The sequence below is a fragment of the Rana temporaria genome, chromosome 3, assembly GCF_905171775.1.
Source record: "Rana temporaria chromosome 3, aRanTem1.1, whole genome shotgun sequence".
Lineage (NCBI taxonomy): Eukaryota > Metazoa > Chordata > Amphibia > Anura > Ranidae > Rana > Rana temporaria.
In genome coordinates, this window is record NC_053491.1 from 486,018,988 (window position 1) to 486,040,451 (window position 21,464).

The 21,464-nt window shown below is 45.5% G+C and overlaps 1 protein-coding gene across 3 annotated transcripts in view; it reads right to left on the bottom strand.

Annotated features, from left to right (window-relative positions):
* Positions 1-4,274: 4,274 nt before the first annotated feature.
* The window catches only part of LOC120933739 (perlucin-like protein), a 42,269-nt gene continuing 25,079 nt past the window's right edge, over positions 4,275-21,464 (bottom strand). For all 3 annotated transcript variants that reach the window (XM_040347109.1, XM_040347110.1, XM_040347112.1), the window contains 5 exons: positions 20,893-20,934; positions 20,732-20,770; positions 18,139-18,302; positions 14,254-14,363; positions 4,275-4,618 (listed from right to left, as the gene is read on the bottom strand). In XM_040347109.1, coding sequence (XP_040203043.1) covers positions 4,480-4,618; positions 14,254-14,363; positions 18,139-18,302; positions 20,732-20,770; positions 20,893-20,934 — 494 coding nt within the window. In that variant the 3' untranslated portion in view covers positions 4,275-4,479. The remainder of the gene's footprint in view (positions 4,619-14,253; positions 14,364-18,138; positions 18,303-20,731; positions 20,771-20,892; positions 20,935-21,464) is intronic.

A 21,464-nucleotide genomic window follows, 5' to 3' on the forward strand; every position in this document is an offset into this window, starting at 1 on the left:
AAAACTCAGGTTTTTATACAGTTCACAACCAAAAAGCATGTTACAGGGACAATGAAACTCTCCACCCCCAAAACATCACACAATGGGGCTTCATACACATTCTTTTAGAGAATAATATTCAGATGAGTTAATTATCCCTCAGACGTCCTGACTCTGACAATAAGCTATTCACCTGCATAATACACATTCCTATGTCAGACGTTCTGTCTCCGACAATAAGCTATTCACCTGCATAATACACATTCCTATGTCAGACGTTCTGTCTCCGACAATAAGCTGTTCACCTGCATAATACACATTCCTATGTCAGACGTTCTGTCTCCGACAATAAGCTATTCACCTGCATAATACACATTCCTATGTCAGACGTTCTGTCTCCGACAATAAGCTATTCACCTGCATAATACACATTCCTATGTCAGACGTTCTGTCTCCGACAATAAGCTATTCACCTGCATAATACACATTCCTATGTCAGACGTTCTGTCTCTGACAATAAGCTTTTCACACTTGATACACAGACGTCTGACCTTTAGAGACTCAATTAGTACAATAGACATAAAACAGTATTAGCATCACACAATGGACAATGGAAATTATCTTAGGAGTCTATTGACCTGTTCATAAGGAAAAACTTGTAATATTCTAAGATATCCTGCAAAACACGAAACCATCATCAATGTCCCATCTCATGTAATCCGAGACATCAGTTCCCAGTCATCCTATGCCCTAAAGGGACTCCTGTTACAGTATTATATAGATATCAATCACATCACGTCATACATATAACAACGTACTTCACATTTTATAATTTATATGACCAAACGCTCACATGTTTCAAATCAACTGCACCATCGATCAAATATTGAATTCCTCCACCTCACATAGCCTGTGCAACAGTGGTCTGGCGGAAGCAGTCTGACACACCCCTTCCTGAGAGGTGCTGATTGGTTCCCTTTGGAAGGGGTGTGTCAGACTGCTTCTGCCAGACCACTGGTAATTGGAGCACAGAGCAGGGGGTGTATCGGGCTGCTGGAGAGCCAGACCGCTGAGTTGTGGTCCGACTCTCCGGTGTGCTCTCAGCACTGTATTCCAACCATTATTATGGAAAAATACACAGAATAAAGGACATATTTATTATTGTATATTCACTCTGACTGCAATCAAGTGAAAAATACAGAAACTGGTATTTAAAGTAGGGGTCCTTGCCTTTATTTGGCCCTTTGGGCACTATTTCTTCCATTGATACCAACATTGAAATACTATTCCTCCCATTGACACCAGAGCTGGAGAACTAATTCTTCTACTGCCACCAATGATGGGACACTATTCCTCACACTGATACCAACTGATGGGACACTATTCCTCCCACTGACACAAATTATGGGACACTATTCCTCCCACTGATACCAATGATGGGACACTATTCCTCCCACTGACACAAATTATGGGACACTATTCCTCCCACTGATACCAATGATGGGACACTATTCCTCCCACTGACACCAATGATGGGACACTATTCCTCCCACTGATACCAATGATGGGGCACCATTCCTCACACTGACACCAATGATGGGACACTATTCCTCCCACTGATACCAATGAAAGGGCACCATTTCTCCCACCGACAGAAATGATAGGGCACTATTCCTCCCACTGATACCAATGATGGGACACTATTCTTTCCACCATTCTTTCCACTGATACCAATGATGGGGCAATATTCCTCACACTGATTCCAATGATTCAGTTTAATTACCCCCACTGACCACTAAGCCTATACCATTGTTTACTCCCACCAATGTCAGGTCCTTTTCCACTCCCACTGGTCACAGTCCGGCCCCCCTTAATGTTTGAACGGCAGTAAACTGGCCCTTTTTAAAGGATATGTAAACTCCACCAGTGAACTTCTATTATTTGCTCCCCTTTGGTCTGTTTAGTTTTACAGGTGGAAGTGTTTTGTTGTATCTGTTCGCTAACTGCAACAAAATACCAGAGGGAGCTGCGGTGGCTCAACGCGATTGGCACTGCGCTGACAAGCCATTCACCTCTGCAGCTAGGGGTTTGGATCCCGGTCTCGGCTACATGTGAATTGAGTTTGGTGGTCTCAGCCCGGCTCCCGGTGGGTGTGCTATGCGAGGTAAGCCTGCGCTTAGTACGCCCACCCCCCTCCCACAAAAACCACCACACTTACACGCACTCGAAATTGGGTTAACATGCACGCACTTTGACCATGTGGTCTCTAAAAAAGAGAGGCGAAGGACTAACGGGGCTGGTTGAACGGGCAAATCCTCTCACTCCCTTATAGGGAGTCCCTCTGATCCGTGGGGCTTCAAAGCGGAGCAGGTCGGGCGAGCTGTGTGGGAGGACCCACCATTGCCACCCGGGGCATGGAGAAAGGTGGCAGATTGCCTCTGGGGGAGGCCTGCCTACTCCCAACTCCTGCAGTCCGGCTCCTCTCTCGAGTACACGCACAAAAATACACTTAAAAAAAAATAACATTTAAAAAAAAAAAAAAAAATACCAGTTAATCCAAATGTCTTGTAAAATGATAAGCTACCCCTATGGATTGCTGAACACCCCCCCTCGCCGTTGTGAACCAATCAAAAAATGTGGGTGCCGCCCAGGCTCCAGAGGGTCCTAGTCCATGGGAATGGAGCTCGTCTTGGCTCCAAACATAAACATGTAGTGAAGAAAATATCATCACTGAAAATCCGCTATGAAAGAGTCTGTGGCAATCTCATCCCAAGATTTGACCAGGCCACACCCCAACGTATTTTGCTCTCCATGACTAAACTCTGGGAGTAAATCAAAATGCATTGGGCCGTGGCCTGCCTGGGGCCCGGGCTGAGACTGCAACATACTCTTTCATAGCGGTTTTGCAGCAATGTGCAACTCAAGGGATATTTTTTTCACCCCTCCCCATGTTACGGAGAGGGTAATGTGTTCTGTAGTCCAGTCCTTGGCTGACAACCCTTCCACGGATGGGACAGGGTAGACAATAAACAGAGGACAGCTGCAGTTGGATCTGATCTTAAACTTTTTTCACAGGTGTGACGTACACTTGTACTCAACAGAACTTTGTCCGCCGTCAATGCTTCCTTTGTCCAGAACCAGCACTATCCAAGACTCTTTAACCCACCCAGTCACCAGACAACACCAGTCGCGGAGTACATCAGGAATAGCCTTTTATTAGAGATCAAATATATACACAAGGATGACAATACAAACTGTAACCAGAAACCTAATTAACATGAGCTAATTATCAGAGGCATGACCTTTAGGACAGACTTGCCGTCTTGTAGCTCAGAAGACACAATAAACATTATCATAAATAGAAACCAGAAAAACCTTCACACAATAGAAGAGTTAATTAACACAAACAACAACAATGGGTGAAACACTCTTAGAGCCCACACTAGCCTTATTTACAATAAACACATTATAGCAGACAACAGACAGGTAGCTGGAGTAGATGACATCAGCATCTTCTATGAGCCCCAACATTATGAAGCCATCACTATAATATGGCATATACAGGATTCCCAGAGTCTGTGGGCCAGATTCAGGTAGGAGATATGACGGCGTATCTCCAGATACGCCGTCGTATCTCTGAGTGTGCGGCGTCGTATCTATGCGCCTGATTCTTAGAATCAGTTGCGCATAGATTTGACTAAGATCCGACCGGCGTAAGTCTCTTACGCCGTCGTATCTTAGTTGCAATTTTACGCTGGCCACTAGGTGGCGCTTCCGTCTATTTCCACATCAAATATGCAAATTAGGTAAATACGCTGATTCAAAAACGTATGTTTGCATTTTTTTACGTCGTTTACGTAAGGCTTTTTCCGGCGTATAGTTACCCCTGCTATAGGAGGCGCAGCCAATGTTAAGTATGGACGTCGGGACTGTTTTAAGTCGTTTGCGTAAGTCGTCCGTGAATGGGGCTGGGCGTAAGTTACGTTCACTTCGAAATCAATGAGTCTTTGCGGCGTCATTTGGAGCATGCGCACTGGGATACTTTCACGAACGGCGCATGCGCTGTTCGGAAAAAGCGTAATTTACGTGGGGTCACAATAAATTTACATAAAACACGCCCACATCTAACACATTTGAATTAGGCGGGCCTACGCCGGCCAATTTACGCTACGCCGCTGCAAATTACGGAGCAAGTGCTTTGTGAATACTGCACTTGCCTGTCAAAGTTGCAGAGGCGTAGCGTAAATAGGATACGCTACGCCCGCACACAAATACGCGCTCCCTACCTGAATCTGGCCCTGTGTGTTTTGGGGGGACGTGGACTTGAATCCAAAGTAACATTACTACAAGCTCCCCAGGCATACACCTTGCAAAGAGTATTGTTCCCTTAAAATCCAGGGCCCATATTCAGAAGGCAGGAGGCTAGCATTCAGTCCTCTCCAAAAGCCTCTGTCCCTGCTAGGTCTGTCACAAGGGGTATGTCATAGTAGGCTGTATATCTCAGCAGGTCCATGCCCTTTTACATATGTAACCAATGTTGGCCTCACAGTTCCGGTCATTCATTGATTTGGGTCCACCCAGGATCTCAGCACAGTGTTCACTGTTATGCTCATTATTGGGTTCTCCTGTGTTCCAGGCACTGTAAAAACAAAAGCAATACCCTATATAAGAACATATTTTTAATAAGATTGGTCACTATTGCTCTTGATTTAAAAATGTTTTTATTTTAGATTATGGAGAACACACCAAGATCAATCAAAATCTCTTCAATATCTTTGTAATAGCCTTGGTGTGGTGGTTGAGTGATCTCAAGAAGTCTTCTGGGATAATCGAGCACCCAATGTCCATCCAAAACCCCCCAAAAAAGGTCTTGCTAGAGTTCCAATGATCCTCTCCTCTATAAGGCCCCTTTCACACAGGCAGTGTCTGTTCAGCCTAAACCAGGCATGTCCAAAGTCCGGCCCGCGGGCCAATCGCGGCCCGCAGTCCGGTTTTGAACGACCCGCCTGGTTATCTAAACATATATATCTTTTGTGGCCCCTGACGATCTCCCGGCGCCGGAGCCACAAAAGACATATAGGAGGGCACAGGGAGGAGACGGGGCGAGTGCCGTGCACACAGGAGGAGTATTTCCTGTTTACGGGCGGCCTCTGTAATAGGAAGTCCTGTCTCCGGCACTGCCATTGGATGACTGTTCTGTCCAAAGGAGTCAGGACTTTCTATTAAAGAGGCCGCTGTGTAAACAGGAGATTCTCCTGTAGGTAATCTTTGGCGCTCATCATGCCCCCTCCCTGTCCCCTCCAAGGTTGCACTGATGGCAATGGTGAGTACATTCCTGGCAATGGTCGGTGCTGCATTCCTGGCAATGGTGAGTGCATTCCTGGCAATGGTGGGTACATTCCTGGCAATGGTGGGTGCTGTATTACATGCAATGGTGGGTGCTGCATTCCTGGCAATGGTGGGTGCTGCATTCATGTCACTTGTGTGGCTGCAGATGGGCACTGACCCTTATTTTGCTTCACGGTTATTTATTTAACATTTTACATTTTTTTTCCTCTTAAAGTGAAGGTGCGTGTTATACACCAATAAATACGGTATATCCAAATAATACGCCCAAGTTCATCTCTTTACTCCCACACAGTCACAAAGGCAAGAGAATTCTTGTTGGGCAGTATATTAGTGCTCAAACGAACACACTTAGGCCCAGATTCTTAAAGACTTACGACGGCGTATCTCCAGATACGCCGTCGTAAGTCCGAATGGCCGCCGTCGTATCTATGCGCCTGATTCATAGAATCAGTTACGCATAGATTTGGCCAAGATACGAGTGGCGTAAGTCTCCTACGCCATCGTATCTTGGGGTGCATATTTACGCTGGCCGCTAGGTGGCGCTTCCGTTGATTTCCGCGTTGAATATGTAAATGAGCAAGATACGCCGATTCACGAACGTACGTACGCCAGTCGCAATTAGTTATGCCGTTTACGTAAGACATACGCCGGCGTAAAGTTAAAGCTGGTCTCTAGGTGGCGCAGCCCATGCAAAGTATGGACGTCGGAACAAGCGTATCTTTTTACGTTGTTTGCGTAAGTCGTACGCGAATAGGGCTGTGCGTAAGTTACGTTCACATCGTAGGCAGTGTTCGACGTATCTTAGGCATTCTATCCGACGCATGCGCACTGGGATACGTCCACAGACGGCGCATGCACTGTTCATTCAAAACGTAATTTACGTGGGGTCATGCTTTATTTACATAAAACACGCCCACCTCCTCACAATTTGAATTAGGCGCGCTTACGCCGGCACATTTACGCTACGCCGCAACTTAGGACGCAAGTGCTTTGTGAATACAGCACTTGCCTCTCTAAGTTGCGGCGGCGTAGCGTAAATATGATACGCTACGCCCGCTCAATGTAACGCCGCCCTACGTGAATCTGGGCCTTAGACCGAATTTTAATGGTTCAAAGAATGTCAGGCAAAATGGTCAGCCCTCACGCATGTTCACTTCACCAAATCTGACCCTCATTGAAAAAAGTTTGGACACCCCTGGCCTAGACCGATCCATTGCTGAGTTGAATCAGAACGGTACGGATGCCACATATGTGACATTCACATGCATTCAGATTTTTCCTCCATGGAGGGACAGACCCATGTAATTCCTATAAGTAGGTGGATGGATGTAAGTGGACTTCTGCCACCGATTTCCACCAACCACTGGACCATCCAGTAAAAGTGGACCCAAACACAATTTTTTTTCCATTCAGTCTGACGGACCCAGAGGTGGGCGCATTTAAGTGCATAACGCCACATGCTCACTGGTAATTCAGCCACTGTTCATGAGATTTTGGAATTCTCACGTGGGCAGAAGGGCACCGTCCAGCCCCACTGCTGGCAGCCTTCAAAACTCTATTCGGACATTCCGACAACAAAACCGTGGATTTTTTTCCGACGGATGTTGGCTCAAACTTGTCTCGCATACACACGGTCACACAAATGTTGTTGGAAATTCCGATTGGCAAGAACGCGGTGACGTACAACACATACGACGGCACTATAAAAGGGAGGTTCAATACCAAGTGCGCCACCCTTTGGGCTCCTTCTGCTAATCTCGTGTTAGCAGAAGTTTGGTGAGAGACGATTTGCGCTTTTCAGCCTCGTGCTTTTCAGTCCGTTATTGCTCTTTGCAGCGTGACGAATGCGCTATCTCCATTACGAATTCTAGTTTTACCAGACCGAGTGCTTCCGTCTCGTACTTGATTCAAAGCATGTGTGGAATTTTGTGCGTCGGAATTGTCCACATGCGCTCGGAATTTACCAGAACGGATTTTGCTGTCGGAAAATTTGAGATCCAGCTCTCAAATGTTTGTTGTCGGAAATTCCGACAGCAAATGTCTGATGGAGCCTACACACGGTCTGAATTTCCAACAAGCTCCCATCGAACATTTGTTGACGGAAATTCCGAGCGTGTATACGTGGTATATGAGTGGCTGAATGCTGCAGCGGCTGGGTGGAACTGGATTGTACAGCCATGTTTTTCTTGTTCAATATTTTTATTGAAGCTATTATAATGGATACATAAAAAACAATAACACCATAGACGCAAGTGAATATGACTGAAACACAAAGAAAATGTACATAGATTGTGACAATGAGTCTAATGCCCCATACACACGATCAGTTTTCCCATTGAAAAAAGTCAGATGATAGCTTTTGGTCGGGAATCCCGACCGTGTGTATGCTCCATCAGACTTTTTCCAACGGAAAAACTGCTGGAAAAATATAGAGAGCAGGTTCTCTATTTTCCTGTCAGAATTTCCTATCGTGTGTAAAAAAATTCCGACGCATGCTCGGAAACAAATCGACGCATGCTCAGAAGCATTGAACTTCATTTTCTCGGCTCGTCTTTTACGTCACCGCGTTCTTGGCAGTCAAAAGTTCACCAAACTTTTTTGTGACCATGTGTATGTGTAACACTACCCCCGTAGGAGCTGCCGGTTTAGACTTGCACGTTATCTCAACATTCGTTGTCTAGGGGAAGAAAGTCTGAAAGAACTCTTGTCCACACAAGATGTAAAACCTTTAACTGTCAGGTTTTATTCTTCTGCTCAAAACTTGTGAAGAAGGTAGAAGGATAAAGGGGGAAGGGAAGGTTCAGGTACACGGTACAGATCACGGGGAAAAACCCCCTAAACTCCAAAGTCATTCACCACTCCCTCTTCAGTGGGTATTGCTCACCTGGATAGGCCCCTCTCACCTGGCCTAGCAGCTGGGATGAAGCACGAACCAGTTTGATAACAGTCTCTGCCACAGACTGATTGGGAACAAATTGAACAGCCTGGAATCCTCTGCCACAGAACGTTATACCCGAACTTCCAGCCGTACAGTTAACCACTTACCCCCCGGACCATATTGCTGCCCAAAGACCAGAGTACTTTTTGCGATTCGGGACTGCGTCGCTTTAACAGACAATTGCGCGGTCGTGCGACGTGGCTCCCAAACAAAATTGGTGTCCTTTTTTTCCCACAAATAGAGCTTTCTTTTGGTGGTATTTGATCACCTCTGCGTTTTTTATTTTTTGCGCTATAAACAAAAATAGAACGACAATTTTGAAAAAAATGAATATTTTTTACTTTTTGCTGTAATAAATATCCCCCAAAAATATATAAAAAAACATTTTTTTTCCTCAGTTTAGGCCGATACGTATTCTTCTACATATTTTTCGTAAAAAAAAAATCGCAATAAGCGTTTATTGATTGGTTTGCGCAAAAGTTATAGCGTTTACAAAATAGGGGGTATTTTTATGGCATTTTTATTAATATTTTTTTTTACTAGTAATGGCGGCGATCAGCGATTTTTTTTTCGATATTGCGACATTATGGCGGACACTTCGGACATTTTTGACACATTTTTGGGACCATTGGCATTTTTATAGCGATCAGTGCTATAAAAATGCATTAGATTACTATAAAAATGCCACTGGCAGTGAAGGGGTTAACACTAGGGGGCGGGGAAGGGGTTAAGTATGCCTGGGTGTGTTCTTACTGTGGGGGGGGGGGGGTGGGCCTCACTAGGGGAAACACTGATCTTCTGTTCATACATTGTATGAACAGAAAATCAGCATTTCCCCTGCTGACAGGAACGAGAGCTGTGTGTTTACACACACAGCTCCCGTTCCCCGCTCTGTACCGAGCGATCGCGTGTGCCCGGCGGCGATCGCGCCCGCCGGGCACACGCACGGGAGTCGGGGGCGAGCGGGGGGCGCGCGCGCGCGCCTCCAGCAGCGCGTGCGCCCCTAGTGGCGGCTAATAGGCAGGACGTCATATTACGTGCTCTCGCCTAGGAGAGCCACCTTGTGGACGTATTAGGACGGTGCGGCTACGGCAAGTGGTTAAAGAGCCTTTAAGCCGACCCGGCAAACTGTAGGACAACTTGAGTCGTGGATCCCTCCTTAATAAGATCACCAGGCCTATCCCGAGACATAAGCCTTCCTCTTGGTCTCCTCCAGGGCAGGTCCTCCCCTGGTTTCCTTCATTAAAATTAAGTATTGCTTCCTTCGCTTAGATGGACAGCTTGAGATCCCTCCAGATTTTTAGGGCCCGGTCAGCATAACTGGGCCTAGTGATAGAGATGCAGCCTCGGGCCGACGTTGTCCTGGGGCTGGAAATCGCGCAACACATACCTTGTGCCAGGAGGGCCACGAGGTGAAGGACCGCAAAATATGGCGTCTGCCCCTTAAGTATCCCTTCCTGGCATGCACAGCGGGGCACCACTCCCACTGGGCTGTTCATGAGGAAAGATACTCAATGATCTATGGCTTGCCTGTGTTCCAACACTGGCCTGTGGGGGTATCGCCACCTACAGGCAACAGTGGGAAAATGCTATCAGGCACAGCCAATAACAGGACAGAGGCTAATTTAGTACAAATCATCACAGTCTGAGCCATGTTATCGGCTCAGACACCCACTAACATAGCACCCAGTCATTTGGGAGCAGGGCGCTGCATATGCAAGGCAGGCTTGAGCGGAATTCCGTTGGAAAAGCCATCCAACTTTTTTCCGACGGGAATTCCGCTCGTGTGTACAGGGCATAAAAAATCTGACAGTAATGAAAAAAGGTGATCCAACAATTGGTAATTGATGAAGAAGACAAGGGCAAAAAGCTTCCAAAAACACATATCATATTAGTCCAACAAACAGGAAATATAATACCAACAGGTCAACCAGGATGGAAAGTCCTAAAATATACTCAGGGGAGACCCCAAGTATCACATGAAGAAAATGAGAAAAAAGAAGAAGGAGGAGAAGAAAAAGAGGAGGAGAAAGGGAGGAGAGGTTGAGTTAGGCTATGGTACAACCTTGATACAAACCGGGGCGTCAAGGTTCAAGGAAGGAAAAGAAGAAAAAGAGTAGGAGAAAGGGAGGAGAGGTTGAGTTAGGCCTCGTACACACGATAGGTTAACCAGAGGACAACGGTCTGAAGGACCATTTTAATCGGTCAAAACCGATTGTGTGGGGGCCCCATAGGTTATTTAACCATAGATTAAAAAAACACAACTTGCTTTAAAATTAACCTATGGATTCCTAACCGATAGGTCAAAACCGATCGTTAGTAGGCACGACCATCGGTTAAAAAAATCCACGCATGTTCAGAATCAAGTCGACGCATGCTTGGAAGCATTGAACTTCGTTTTTTTTTCAACATGTCGTTGTGTTTTACGTCACCGCGTTCTGACACGATCGGTTATTTAACCTATAGTGTGTATGCATGACGGACCATCAGTCAGCTTCATCGGTTAACCTAAGACTACGGTCCTTCAGACCGTTGTCCTCTGGTTAACCTATCGTGTGTACGAGGCTTTAGGCTACAGTACAACCTTGATACAAACCGGGGTGTCAAGGTTCGAGGAAGGAAGAGAAGAAAAAGAGGAGGAGAAAGGCAGGAGAGGTTAAATTAGGCTACGGTACAACCTTGATATAAACTGGGGCGTCAAGGTTCGAGGACGGAAGAGTCAAAACAAAGTGGAAGAAAATGGTCTACCCAAGGCTGACATATTTTACGATGCTTTGGAATCGTATCTTGTATGGTGGCCTCTTTTTTACTATGTACCATAACTTGGGTCACCCTGTTTTTGGTCTCAATAGTACAAAGTGACGGGATCTTTCAGGCTCTAGCTATAATTTGTTTGGAGGTGATCACAATTCGCAAGGATTTTCAAATGGGCTCTGGTAAAATCGAGGGCACAGTGATTCAATAAAGCAAGTGCTGGGTCAGGATCTAAAGACTGATTAGCCAGGGTTGAGGCCATCCTGAAAATCTCCGCCCAAAACTGCCACACAACCGGACATGTCCACCAAATATGAACATGTGTACCCGCCTCCCCTCAACCACGAAAGCACACAGAGGGCTAGTCGGGTAAAAATTGGGAGATTCTTTCTGCAACTAACAGCTGTGTTTTTGACACCCACCAATGAGACCAATGGGATATGTTCACTAGGTGCCTGTGCTTCTCTATACGATGCAAACAGTACATGGCCGGTGGGAAGATGTCAGAAGGCTGCTTCCTGAAAACATCACAAAAGCCTGCCTTAGTACTACTCTCTAGAGTCCTCAGCCCTATTGCAAGTAGTGGCTGGATCTTGGGAAGAAAAATGCCTTGATGGGTTGGTGACAGTCTGGAGGAATAGGAATTCCTAGGTTGGCTGTAGTTGCCTGCAGACTGGCCTAGGTAATACCCACATGTGATTCTGAGCCTCCATGATTGACAGAAGTAAAGAGCAGTATATGAAAGGAGTGTGTAAGCAGGTGCAGTTAGCTAGCCTGCCACTAGGTGGCTCTGTCCCAAAAAAGCCTTCCTGTAGTGATGTAACGAGTTAGTATTGGGACGCCTGCCTTTACATGCATATGAGCTTTAATGGCGTCCCAGTCTTAGTCCATAGGGTTCAATATTGAGTGTGCCCTCCCTTTGCAGCTATAACAGCTTGAACTCTTCTGGGAAGGCCGTCCACAAGGTTTAGGAGTGTGTCTATGGGAATGTTTAAACCATTCTTCCAGAAGCGCATTTGTGAGGTCAGGGCACTGATGTTGCACGAGAAGGCCTGGCTCGTAGTCTCTGCTCTAATTCACCCCAAAGGTGTTCTATTAGGTCGAGGACAGTCAAGTTCCTCCACCCCGAACTCGCTCATTCATGTCTTTATGGACACTTTGCTTTGTGCACCGTTGCACAGTCATGTTGGAACAGGAAGGGGCCATCCCAAAATTGTTCCCACAAAGTTGGGAGCATGATATTGTCCAAAATGTCTTGGTATGCTGATGCCTTAAGAGTTCCCGTCACTGGAACTAAGGGGCCAAGCCCAACCCCTGAAAAACAACCCCACACCATAATCCCTCCTCCACCAAATGATTTGGACCAGTTCACAAAGCAAGGTCCATAAAGACACGGATGACTGAGTTTGGGGTGGAAGAACTTGACTGTCCTGACCTCAACACGATAGAACACCTTTGGGATGAATTAGAGCGGAGACAGTGAGCCAGGTCTTCTCGTCCAACATCAGTGCCTGACCTCACAAATGTGCTTCTGGAAGAATGGTCCAACATTCCCATAGACACACTCCTAAACCTTGTGGACGGCCTTCCCAGATGAGTTGAAGCTGTTATAGCTGCACAGGTTGGGTCAACTCAATATTGAACCCTACAGAACAAGACTGGGATGCCATTAAAGTTGGAAGGGTGAGCCAACTCAACATTGAACCGTATGGACTAAGACTGGGATGCCATTAAAGTTGGATGGGTGGGCCAATTCAATATTGAACCCTACAGACTAATAGCTAGATTCAGTAAGGGTGTCCTAACTTTGCAGCGGCGTAGCGTATCGTGTTTACACTACGCCGCCGTAAGTTAGCGAGGCAAGTACATGATTCACATAGTACTTGCCTGCTAAGTTACGGCGGCGTAGCCTAAAGCGGGCGGGCGTAAGGGCGCCTAATTCAAAATAGGCTGAAGGGGCGTGTTTAATGTTAATTTTCTTTGACCTGACGTGATTGATGTTTTTTTGGAACGCCGCTTGCGCCGTCCGCCTACATATCCCAGTGTGCATTGCGGCAACGTACGCCGCACGGGCCTATTGGTTTCGACATGGACGTAAATGACATAAATCCCTATTCACGGACGACTTACGCAAACTACGTAAAATTTTCGAATTTCGAAGCAGGAACGGCGGCCATACTTTAACATTACTATTCCAACTAGTTGATGGAATATCTTTAGGCCTGATAATGCGTTACGTAAACGGCGTATCTGTACTGCGGCGGCCGGGCGTACGTTCGTGAATAGGCGTATCTAGTGATTTACATATTCTACGCCGACCGCAATGGAAGCGTCACCTAGCGGCCAGCCTAAATATTGCACCCTAAGGTAGGACGGCGCAAGCCGTCGTATCTTAGATAGGTTTAAGTGTATCTCTGTTTGAGCATACACTTAAACTTAGGTCGGCGCAGATTCCGAGTTAGGTCGGCGTATCTACTGATACGCCGACCTAACTCTTACTGAATCTAGCTATAAGACTGGGATGCCATTAAAGTTGGAAGGGTGGGCCAACTCAATATTGAACCCTACGGACTAAGACTGGGATGCCATTAAAGTTGGAAGGGTGGGCCAACTCAATATTGAACCCTACAGACTAAGACTGGGATGCCATTAAAGTTGGAAGGGTGGGCCAACTCAATATTGAACCCTACGGACTAAGACTGGGATGCCATTAAAGTTCATGTGTGTGTAAAGGCAGGGGTCCCAATACCTTTGATAATACAGTGTATATGTGTCGGGAAGGGAGTCGGTGGTGTATTTTTTTTAAATCAGTGCAGCGGTGAGGATTACAGGCTGTTCTTCTACCAGCCATACTATGTACAAATGATTTGCGCCCTTGTTCTTTATTAAATTTAATGTTCTGTTGGTATTTGACTTTCCGGGTTTTACAACCACATTATGCTGAAGGACAGATTCAAGAACCCAGACAACAGTAGGAACGGATCTGGAATTCCTCTACATCTTTGCACAGTTCCCCTGGACTTTGGTTCTTGTGCAGAGTCCAATTCAGAATAGTCGGATCCTGTGTATCAGAGTCACTGGCTCTCACGAAGGACTCTCAGCATTCGTTTCATAGTCTCAATGGGAAAATGAGAACAGATATTTCCAGTGACGAGTTGTACGAAGGCAAAGATTTTCCTGGTTTCAGAGGTGTAACCTTATGTAGAGTTTCCATCACACCTGGAGGACCTCACCTGAAGGTTAGGCGGCTCCCATCGGCCCACAGCCAATTATTGATATCTTTATTGTCTCTCCTCAGTCCTAACCAATATCTCTGATATCCTATGGTTGGCAGCAGAGAATCCTGGAACAACAAATAAAGAAATAGTCATCAGAAAAATAAAGAACAAATATACCAGAAGGAAGTATACAGGTCACCATAATGTAGGACATTTAATGCTTCTTTATCTCCTGTTCTGCCCTCCTATTCATTTAACCACCGGGTCTATTTTGGCACTTCTCTCCTACATGCAAAAATCATATTTTTTTTGCTAGAAAATTACTCAGAACCCCCCCAAACACTATGGCCCGGATTCACAAAGCACTTACGCCGACGTATCGCGAGATACGCCGCGTAAGTGTAACTATGCACCGTCGTATCTATGCGCCGTGCCCACAAAACTAGATACGCCTGAAAATAGGCTTCCTACGACCGATGTAACTTGCCTACGCCGTCGTATCGTGGGCGCATATTTACGCCGGGCGCATTTGCCGCTCCCATAGATTTTCTATGCACATATGCAAATGAGGGAGATACGCCGATTCACAAACGTAGTTTCGCTCGGCGCATAATATACGCGGTTTGCGTAAGTCGTACGTCCGGCGTAAAGTTATTCCCCATATAGGAGGCGCAACTCATGCAAAGGTATGGACCAGGGAACACAAGCCGTCGTATCTTTTCTCGTTTACGTTGTACGTGAATATGACTAGGCGTAGGTTACGTTCACGTCGTAGGCAGTGATTCAATGTATCTTAGGCAGTTGTCTCAACGTGATTCTGAGCATGCGCACTGGGATGCAGCCACGGGACTGCGCATGCGCCGTTCATTTTTAGTACTTCTATGGCGCTTGGCCCATCATTTGCATGGGGTCACGCCTCATTAGCATGACTCGTGCCCACTTCCACCTACACTGGCTTACGCCGAGGGAACCCAGCGTATCTTTAACAGCGAGTGGGAGCAAGTGCTTTGTGAATCCAGTGCTTGCCTTTGTGCGTTGCGCCGGCGTAGCGTAAAAGAGATACGCGACGGCGGCATAAATATGCGCCGATGTCTGTGAATCCGGGCCTATATATGTTTTTTTTTAGCAGACACCCTAGGGAATAAAATGGCAGTCATTGCAACTTTTTTCCTCGCACGGTATTTGCAAAATCATTTTTCAAACGCCTTTTTTTGGGGGAAAAAAAACGGTTTCATGAATTAAAAAATAACAAAACAGTAAAGTTAGCCCAATTTTTTTGTATAATGTGAAAGATAAAGTTACCCAACATGTCACGCTTTAAAATTGCACACACTCATGGAATGGCGCCAAACTTCAGTACTTAAAAATCTCCATAGGCGCTTATTTTATTTTTATTTTTTACAGGTAACCAGTTTAGAGTTACAGAGGAGATCTAGTGCTAGAATTGTTGCTGCCGCTCTAACGCACGCGGCGACACCTCACATGTGTGGTTTGAATGGCGTTTACATATGTGGGCGGGACTTGCATTCGTGTTCCATTCTGAGTGCGAACTCTCGGGGACAGGGGCGTTTTAAAAAAAAAATGTTTTTTAATTTTATTTTTATTTTACTTCATTTTTTTTTATTTTTACACTTTTTTTTACATTTTTTTGATCACTTTTATTCCTATTACAAGGAATGTAAACATCCCTTGTAATAGGAATCAGTGTGACAGGTCCTCTTTATGGAGAGATGCGGGGTGGTCAATAAGACCTCACATCTCTATTCCAGGCTTACAAGCATGAGATCGTGAAAAAAAATTCACCCATCTCATGCCGACAGCCGCGATTGCCGCTTTGTTTACTTTGTTTACTTCCAGGTACCGGGCGTGACGTCATAACATCGCGCCCGGACCTCCGACGGTCATAGAGATGACTGGTGTCCATCGCTATGATCGTTCTTATGGTGCACAGGATCGCCGGCAGAAGAGAAGGATATCTGAATGATGCCTGTAGCTGCCCCCATCATTCAGATATCCCCACTGAAAGTCCAGGACGTCATATGACGTCCAGCGGTATGGAAAATCGGGGGGTCTCAAACTGGCGGCCCTCCAGATATTGCGAAACTACAAGTCCCTTGAGGCATTGCAAGGCCCTAAAATGTCAGAACAGTACAAATACTCCCCAAATGAGCCCTTTTTGGAAAGTAGACAGTCCAAGGTATTTATTAAGAGGCGTGTTGAGTTTTTTGAAGTTGTCATTTTTTCTCGCAATATTTTTGAAAAAAAAAAAGAAATTCAATAAAAAAAAAAAAACACAATTTTTATTTATTTTTACATACTGCCATCAGTGCAGTACAGCATCATCGTATGACTGGTGGGGCGGTGATCAGGGATGCTGACTGGTGTACACATTTTTTTTACCAAATTGTTCCTCTTTTTTTACTTTTTTTTATTTATTTAATTTAAATCCTATCATTAGAGCAATTTAGTCTCACCATAATGACACTGTACTACTCTGGGGCTGGGATCAGGATTTTTTTTTTTTTTTTACACTATTTTTGCTTATAACAGTGATGATCACTGTTATAAGGAAGAGTTACTGTAACTGGCTTTCCATTCATGACAGCTTGCCTACTGTTGACATGTTGTTATTGGCTACAGCTAATAACATGGTACAGGGTGCTCTGATTGGCCCAGATACCATGTGATAGCTGTGGGCCAATCACAGCATCTTAATAGTGCTCTGATTGGCCCAGGTACCATGTAATAGCTGTGGACCTATTAGAGCATCACAATAGTGCTCTGATTGGCCCAGGTACCATGTGATAGCTGTGGGCCAATCACAGCATCGCAATAGTGCTCTGATTGGCCCAGGTACCACGTGATAGCTGTGGGCCAATCACAGCATCACAGTAGTGCTCTGATTGGCCCAGGTACCATGTGATAGCTGTGGGCCGATCACAGCATCGCAATAGTGTTCTGATTGTCCCAGGTACCATGTGATAGCTATGCGCAAACACTGAAGTTAGTGTGAAACGTGTCAGCTGTCCTAGGTTCAGTTGCTGTGACTTGTAGTGCCTGTTTCCAGTTTTTTATATTAAAGTTACATTGGATTGGTGTGTGGCTGTCCTGATCATCTTTTGTTCTTAATTGCCATGTGCATTGCTAGCACCCTCAGTTCCTGAGAAGAAGATTTGCACCCAACAAGACCTGCCTGGAGCGGCAATCTCTGTCTCTACCATGTGATAGCTGTGGGCCAATCACAGCATCGCAGAAGTGCTCTGATTGGCCAATGTACCATGTGATAGCTGTGGGCCAATCACAGCATCACAATAGTAAGCAAAACAGTCATAAATGAAAGCCACTCATGGCTGTTTTGTTGATATTGTAATCATGTGATTGCTATGACCAATCATAATGATCACATGTAAGCTGCTGGATACCAAACGCCGTCATCCACTGTGTCCACCGGTCACAGCATCGCGCCCCAGGGGGTGCACCAGTGCCTATACACACTGCCATGTACCAGTACATCACAGTGCCTGTAGCTGGCACCCGCTCGCGGTACATTTTCAGTGAGCAGGTCATGTGAGCTGATAAAGAATTTCAGGTATGGCATTTTTCCATAGTAGCGTTGATCCAGGTTGGACCAATGTAACTATGCCAATACCATACCTGTGGGATCCCTCTAGAAGCTGGAAATGACTCTGGTAGACACCTCTAGTTCAGAGACCTCCACTAGCTTCCAGGTCCCATCTGGAGCAGGCGAGCAGCTACCCTGCTACATTCATTGATAAAATACAAAGCAATTTCTGAATAGCATCCATGCCTCAGAGAAATGTAGGATCTGGATGGTCATTGGTGATGAATGGTGGACTCCCCATATCTCTTTTCCATCCAGGAGCTAGGTGTGACACTTACCAGCTCAGCTTTGTCCTTCAGGATCACAATGACACCATTACGCTTTTCGCATTCCTCCTGACTCCGATCCCAAGATACTCCCTCATCCTGGAAATAGTAGCAGTTGGATTTAATTAGTTGCCATCCATTGGGGCAGCTGGTGCAGGAAGCCTCCTGGATGTTCTCTGGGAAGAGAGGAGAACACAGTGAGGGGGATTTACCAAAACTGGTGCACACAGCATCTGGTCCTGCTGTACTTGGTAACCAATAAGCTTAATTGAACAAGAAGACATTAGAAGCTGATTAGTTTCTATAAACATCTCCCCCAAGAAGCCAAACTGTTGCCCGGGGGCCAAATGCAGCCCTTTGTTTTATCCTGCCTTTGGGGAACTATTTTTATCCATTGATACCAACAATGGAACATATTTTCCCCCCACTGACACCAATGAAGGGGCACAGTTCCTCCAAATGACACCAATAATGGGGCAAAAGTCCTCCCAATGACACCAACAACGAGGCCCAATGACACCAATCATGGGGCACAATTCCTACCAATGACATCAAAGAGGAGATGCTATTCATCCCATTGGCATCAAAGACGGGGCACTGTTTATTCACACTGGTGTCAGGACCATTTCTACTCCCAATGGCCACAGTCCGGCCCCCTTAAGTCTGAACGAAATGCCCCAAACTCCGCTTGAGTGCTTTCGTCATACACTGCTTCCTCCCAGTCCGAATCTAGAGATCAGATATTCCAACCAATGACAACTACAAACAAGGTGATACTTGCTTGATTGCTGAACAATAACTGTTTATTAGAACCAGAATACCAGTCTTATATACAGTAAAAGAAGAGGTTCCTACATCCTGCTCATATTACATATTAAAGGTACATTGTTAGATACCAGAGATAAAGGTTCATGGTGGGACCCTATAAAGGTCCGTGGTGTGACCCTATAAATAATGGTATTTACTGGGACCCAATAAATAAAGGTCCATGGTGTGACCCTATGAACAAAGGTCCATGGTGTGACCCAATGAACAAACAGTCATGGTGGAACCCTATAAAGGCCCATAGTGGGACACCTGAAATTAAGGTCCATGTGGTGACCCCATGAACAAAGGTCCATGGTGTGACCCTATGAACAAAGGTCCATGGTGTGACCCCATGAACAAACAGTCATGGTGGAACCCTATAAAGGCCCATAGTGGGACACCTGAAATAAAGGTTCATGGTGGGACCCTATAAATAAGGTATTTACTGGGACCCAATAAGTAAAGGTCCATGGTGTGACCCCATGAACAAAGGTCCATGGTGTGACCCAATGAACAAACAGTCATGGTGGAACCCTATAAAGGCCCATAGTGGGACTCCTGAAATAAAGGTTCATGGTGGGACCCTATAAATAAAGGTCAATGATGGAAACCAATAAATAAAGGTTCATACTGGAACCCTATAAATTAAGGTCCATGGTGGGACCCCATAAACATAGGGCTATGGTGGAATGCAAGAAATAAAGGTTCACTGTAGGACCCAATAAATAAAGGTCCATGGTGGAACCCTTTAAATACAGGTTCATAGTGGGACCCTATAAATAAAGCTTCATGGTGGGACCAAATAAATAAAGGTCCATAGTTGGACCCCATAAATAAAGGTCCGTGGTGGACCCCATAAACAAAGATCCATGGTTGAACCTCATAATTTAATGCCCATGGTGGGACCCAATAAATAAAGGTATATTGTGGGACTCCCATTGATAAAGGTCCATGGTTGGACTCCTTGGCCCAGATTCTCAAAAGAGATGCGACGGCGCATCTCCAGATACGCCGTCGTATCTCTGCGTAGCGCCGTCGTATCTATGCCACTGATTCTTAGAATCATTTACGCATAGATATTCATTAGATCCTACAGGCGTAAGTCTCTTACGCCGTTGGATCTTAACTGCAATTTTTTCTTTTGCCCGCTAGGTGGCGCTTCTGTCGATTTCCCCGTCTAGTATGCAAATTAGCTACATATGCGAATGTGCGGCCGACGCAGTAAAGTTACGACGTTTACGTTAGACTTTGCCCGGCGTAAAGTTGCCCCTGGGTCTATGAGGCGCAGCCAATGTTAAGTATGGCCGTCGTTCCCGCGTCGAAAATTAAAAAAATTACGTTGTTTGCGTAAGTCGTCCGTGAATGGGGCTGGACGTCATTTACGTTCACGTCGAAACCTTGCGACGTCATTTGGAGCAATGCACACTGGGATATTTTAGGGACGGCGCATGCGCAGTTCGTTTGGCGGGACGTGCTTCATTTAAATGAAACAAGCCCCCTACCCGCCGAATTTGAATTCCGCCGGGTGATTTACGCTACGCCGCCGCAACTTTACAGGCAAGTGCTTTGTGAATAAAGCACTTGCCTGAAAAACTTGCAGCGGTGTAACGTAAATGAGATACGTTATGCCCGCACAATTTTGCGCCCATTTACGTGAATCTGGGCCCTTGTTTTTAGAGCACACATAGCATCAGCTCTGTGATAGGCCAGGGGGTGAGTGGGAGGGCGGAGCTAGCTGTTACTCCTAGGCTTTCTGTTTTATAAAAATAAAGGGGGTAGAATAATCTGGAATGATCACCATTCTTTATCTTCTTTAGGCCATCTGTTATGTTGCCAACTGGAAAGAAAAAACACAAAGCTGAAGTGAATGAACATTGTAATGACACACCCAGGACTAAGCATTGCATAAAGTCCCTTCTTTTGATTTACATATAGTTGTACAAGATTTACTATAGTTACCTGATTCCTTCAGAGCAGACACATTCCTTTTCAACCCAGAATCTAAAACATAAAATAACTTTATAATAAAATAAAGAAGTAAATATCAATCTGAAAGCCCCTCCACAGACAGGAAGGACTACTCAGAAGACATCTGACTGCTCAGATCACCCAGAACATGACCCAACTAAAAGCATAAAACATGATTCAAAAAGCGCCATTAGAAGGAAGTGTCCCTTCTCTAACTTATTCAGTTTAGAATGTATGGAATATTTATGCTTGAGCTATTGAACTCTGTACACAGTAAACAAAATATCCAGCAAAACAGATAACGAGAGCCTAAAAAAACTATATCATAAAGCATAAAGCTCCATCTACAATATATGCATATGTAAAATCCTCCTTAGGTGAATTACGCCTGGATCTCCTTCTTCACGTCGCCCAGGTACCGACTGACAGGTGATCAATCCTTCAGTGTCCGACTACCTCGATCCCCGTTGGTTTGTCGAAATCCTTTTGGACCACCAGCCTCTCATTGGCGCTCCTCAGACGGACTCCCCACCGTAAAGCTTTACCGCTTGGGATCCTCAAAG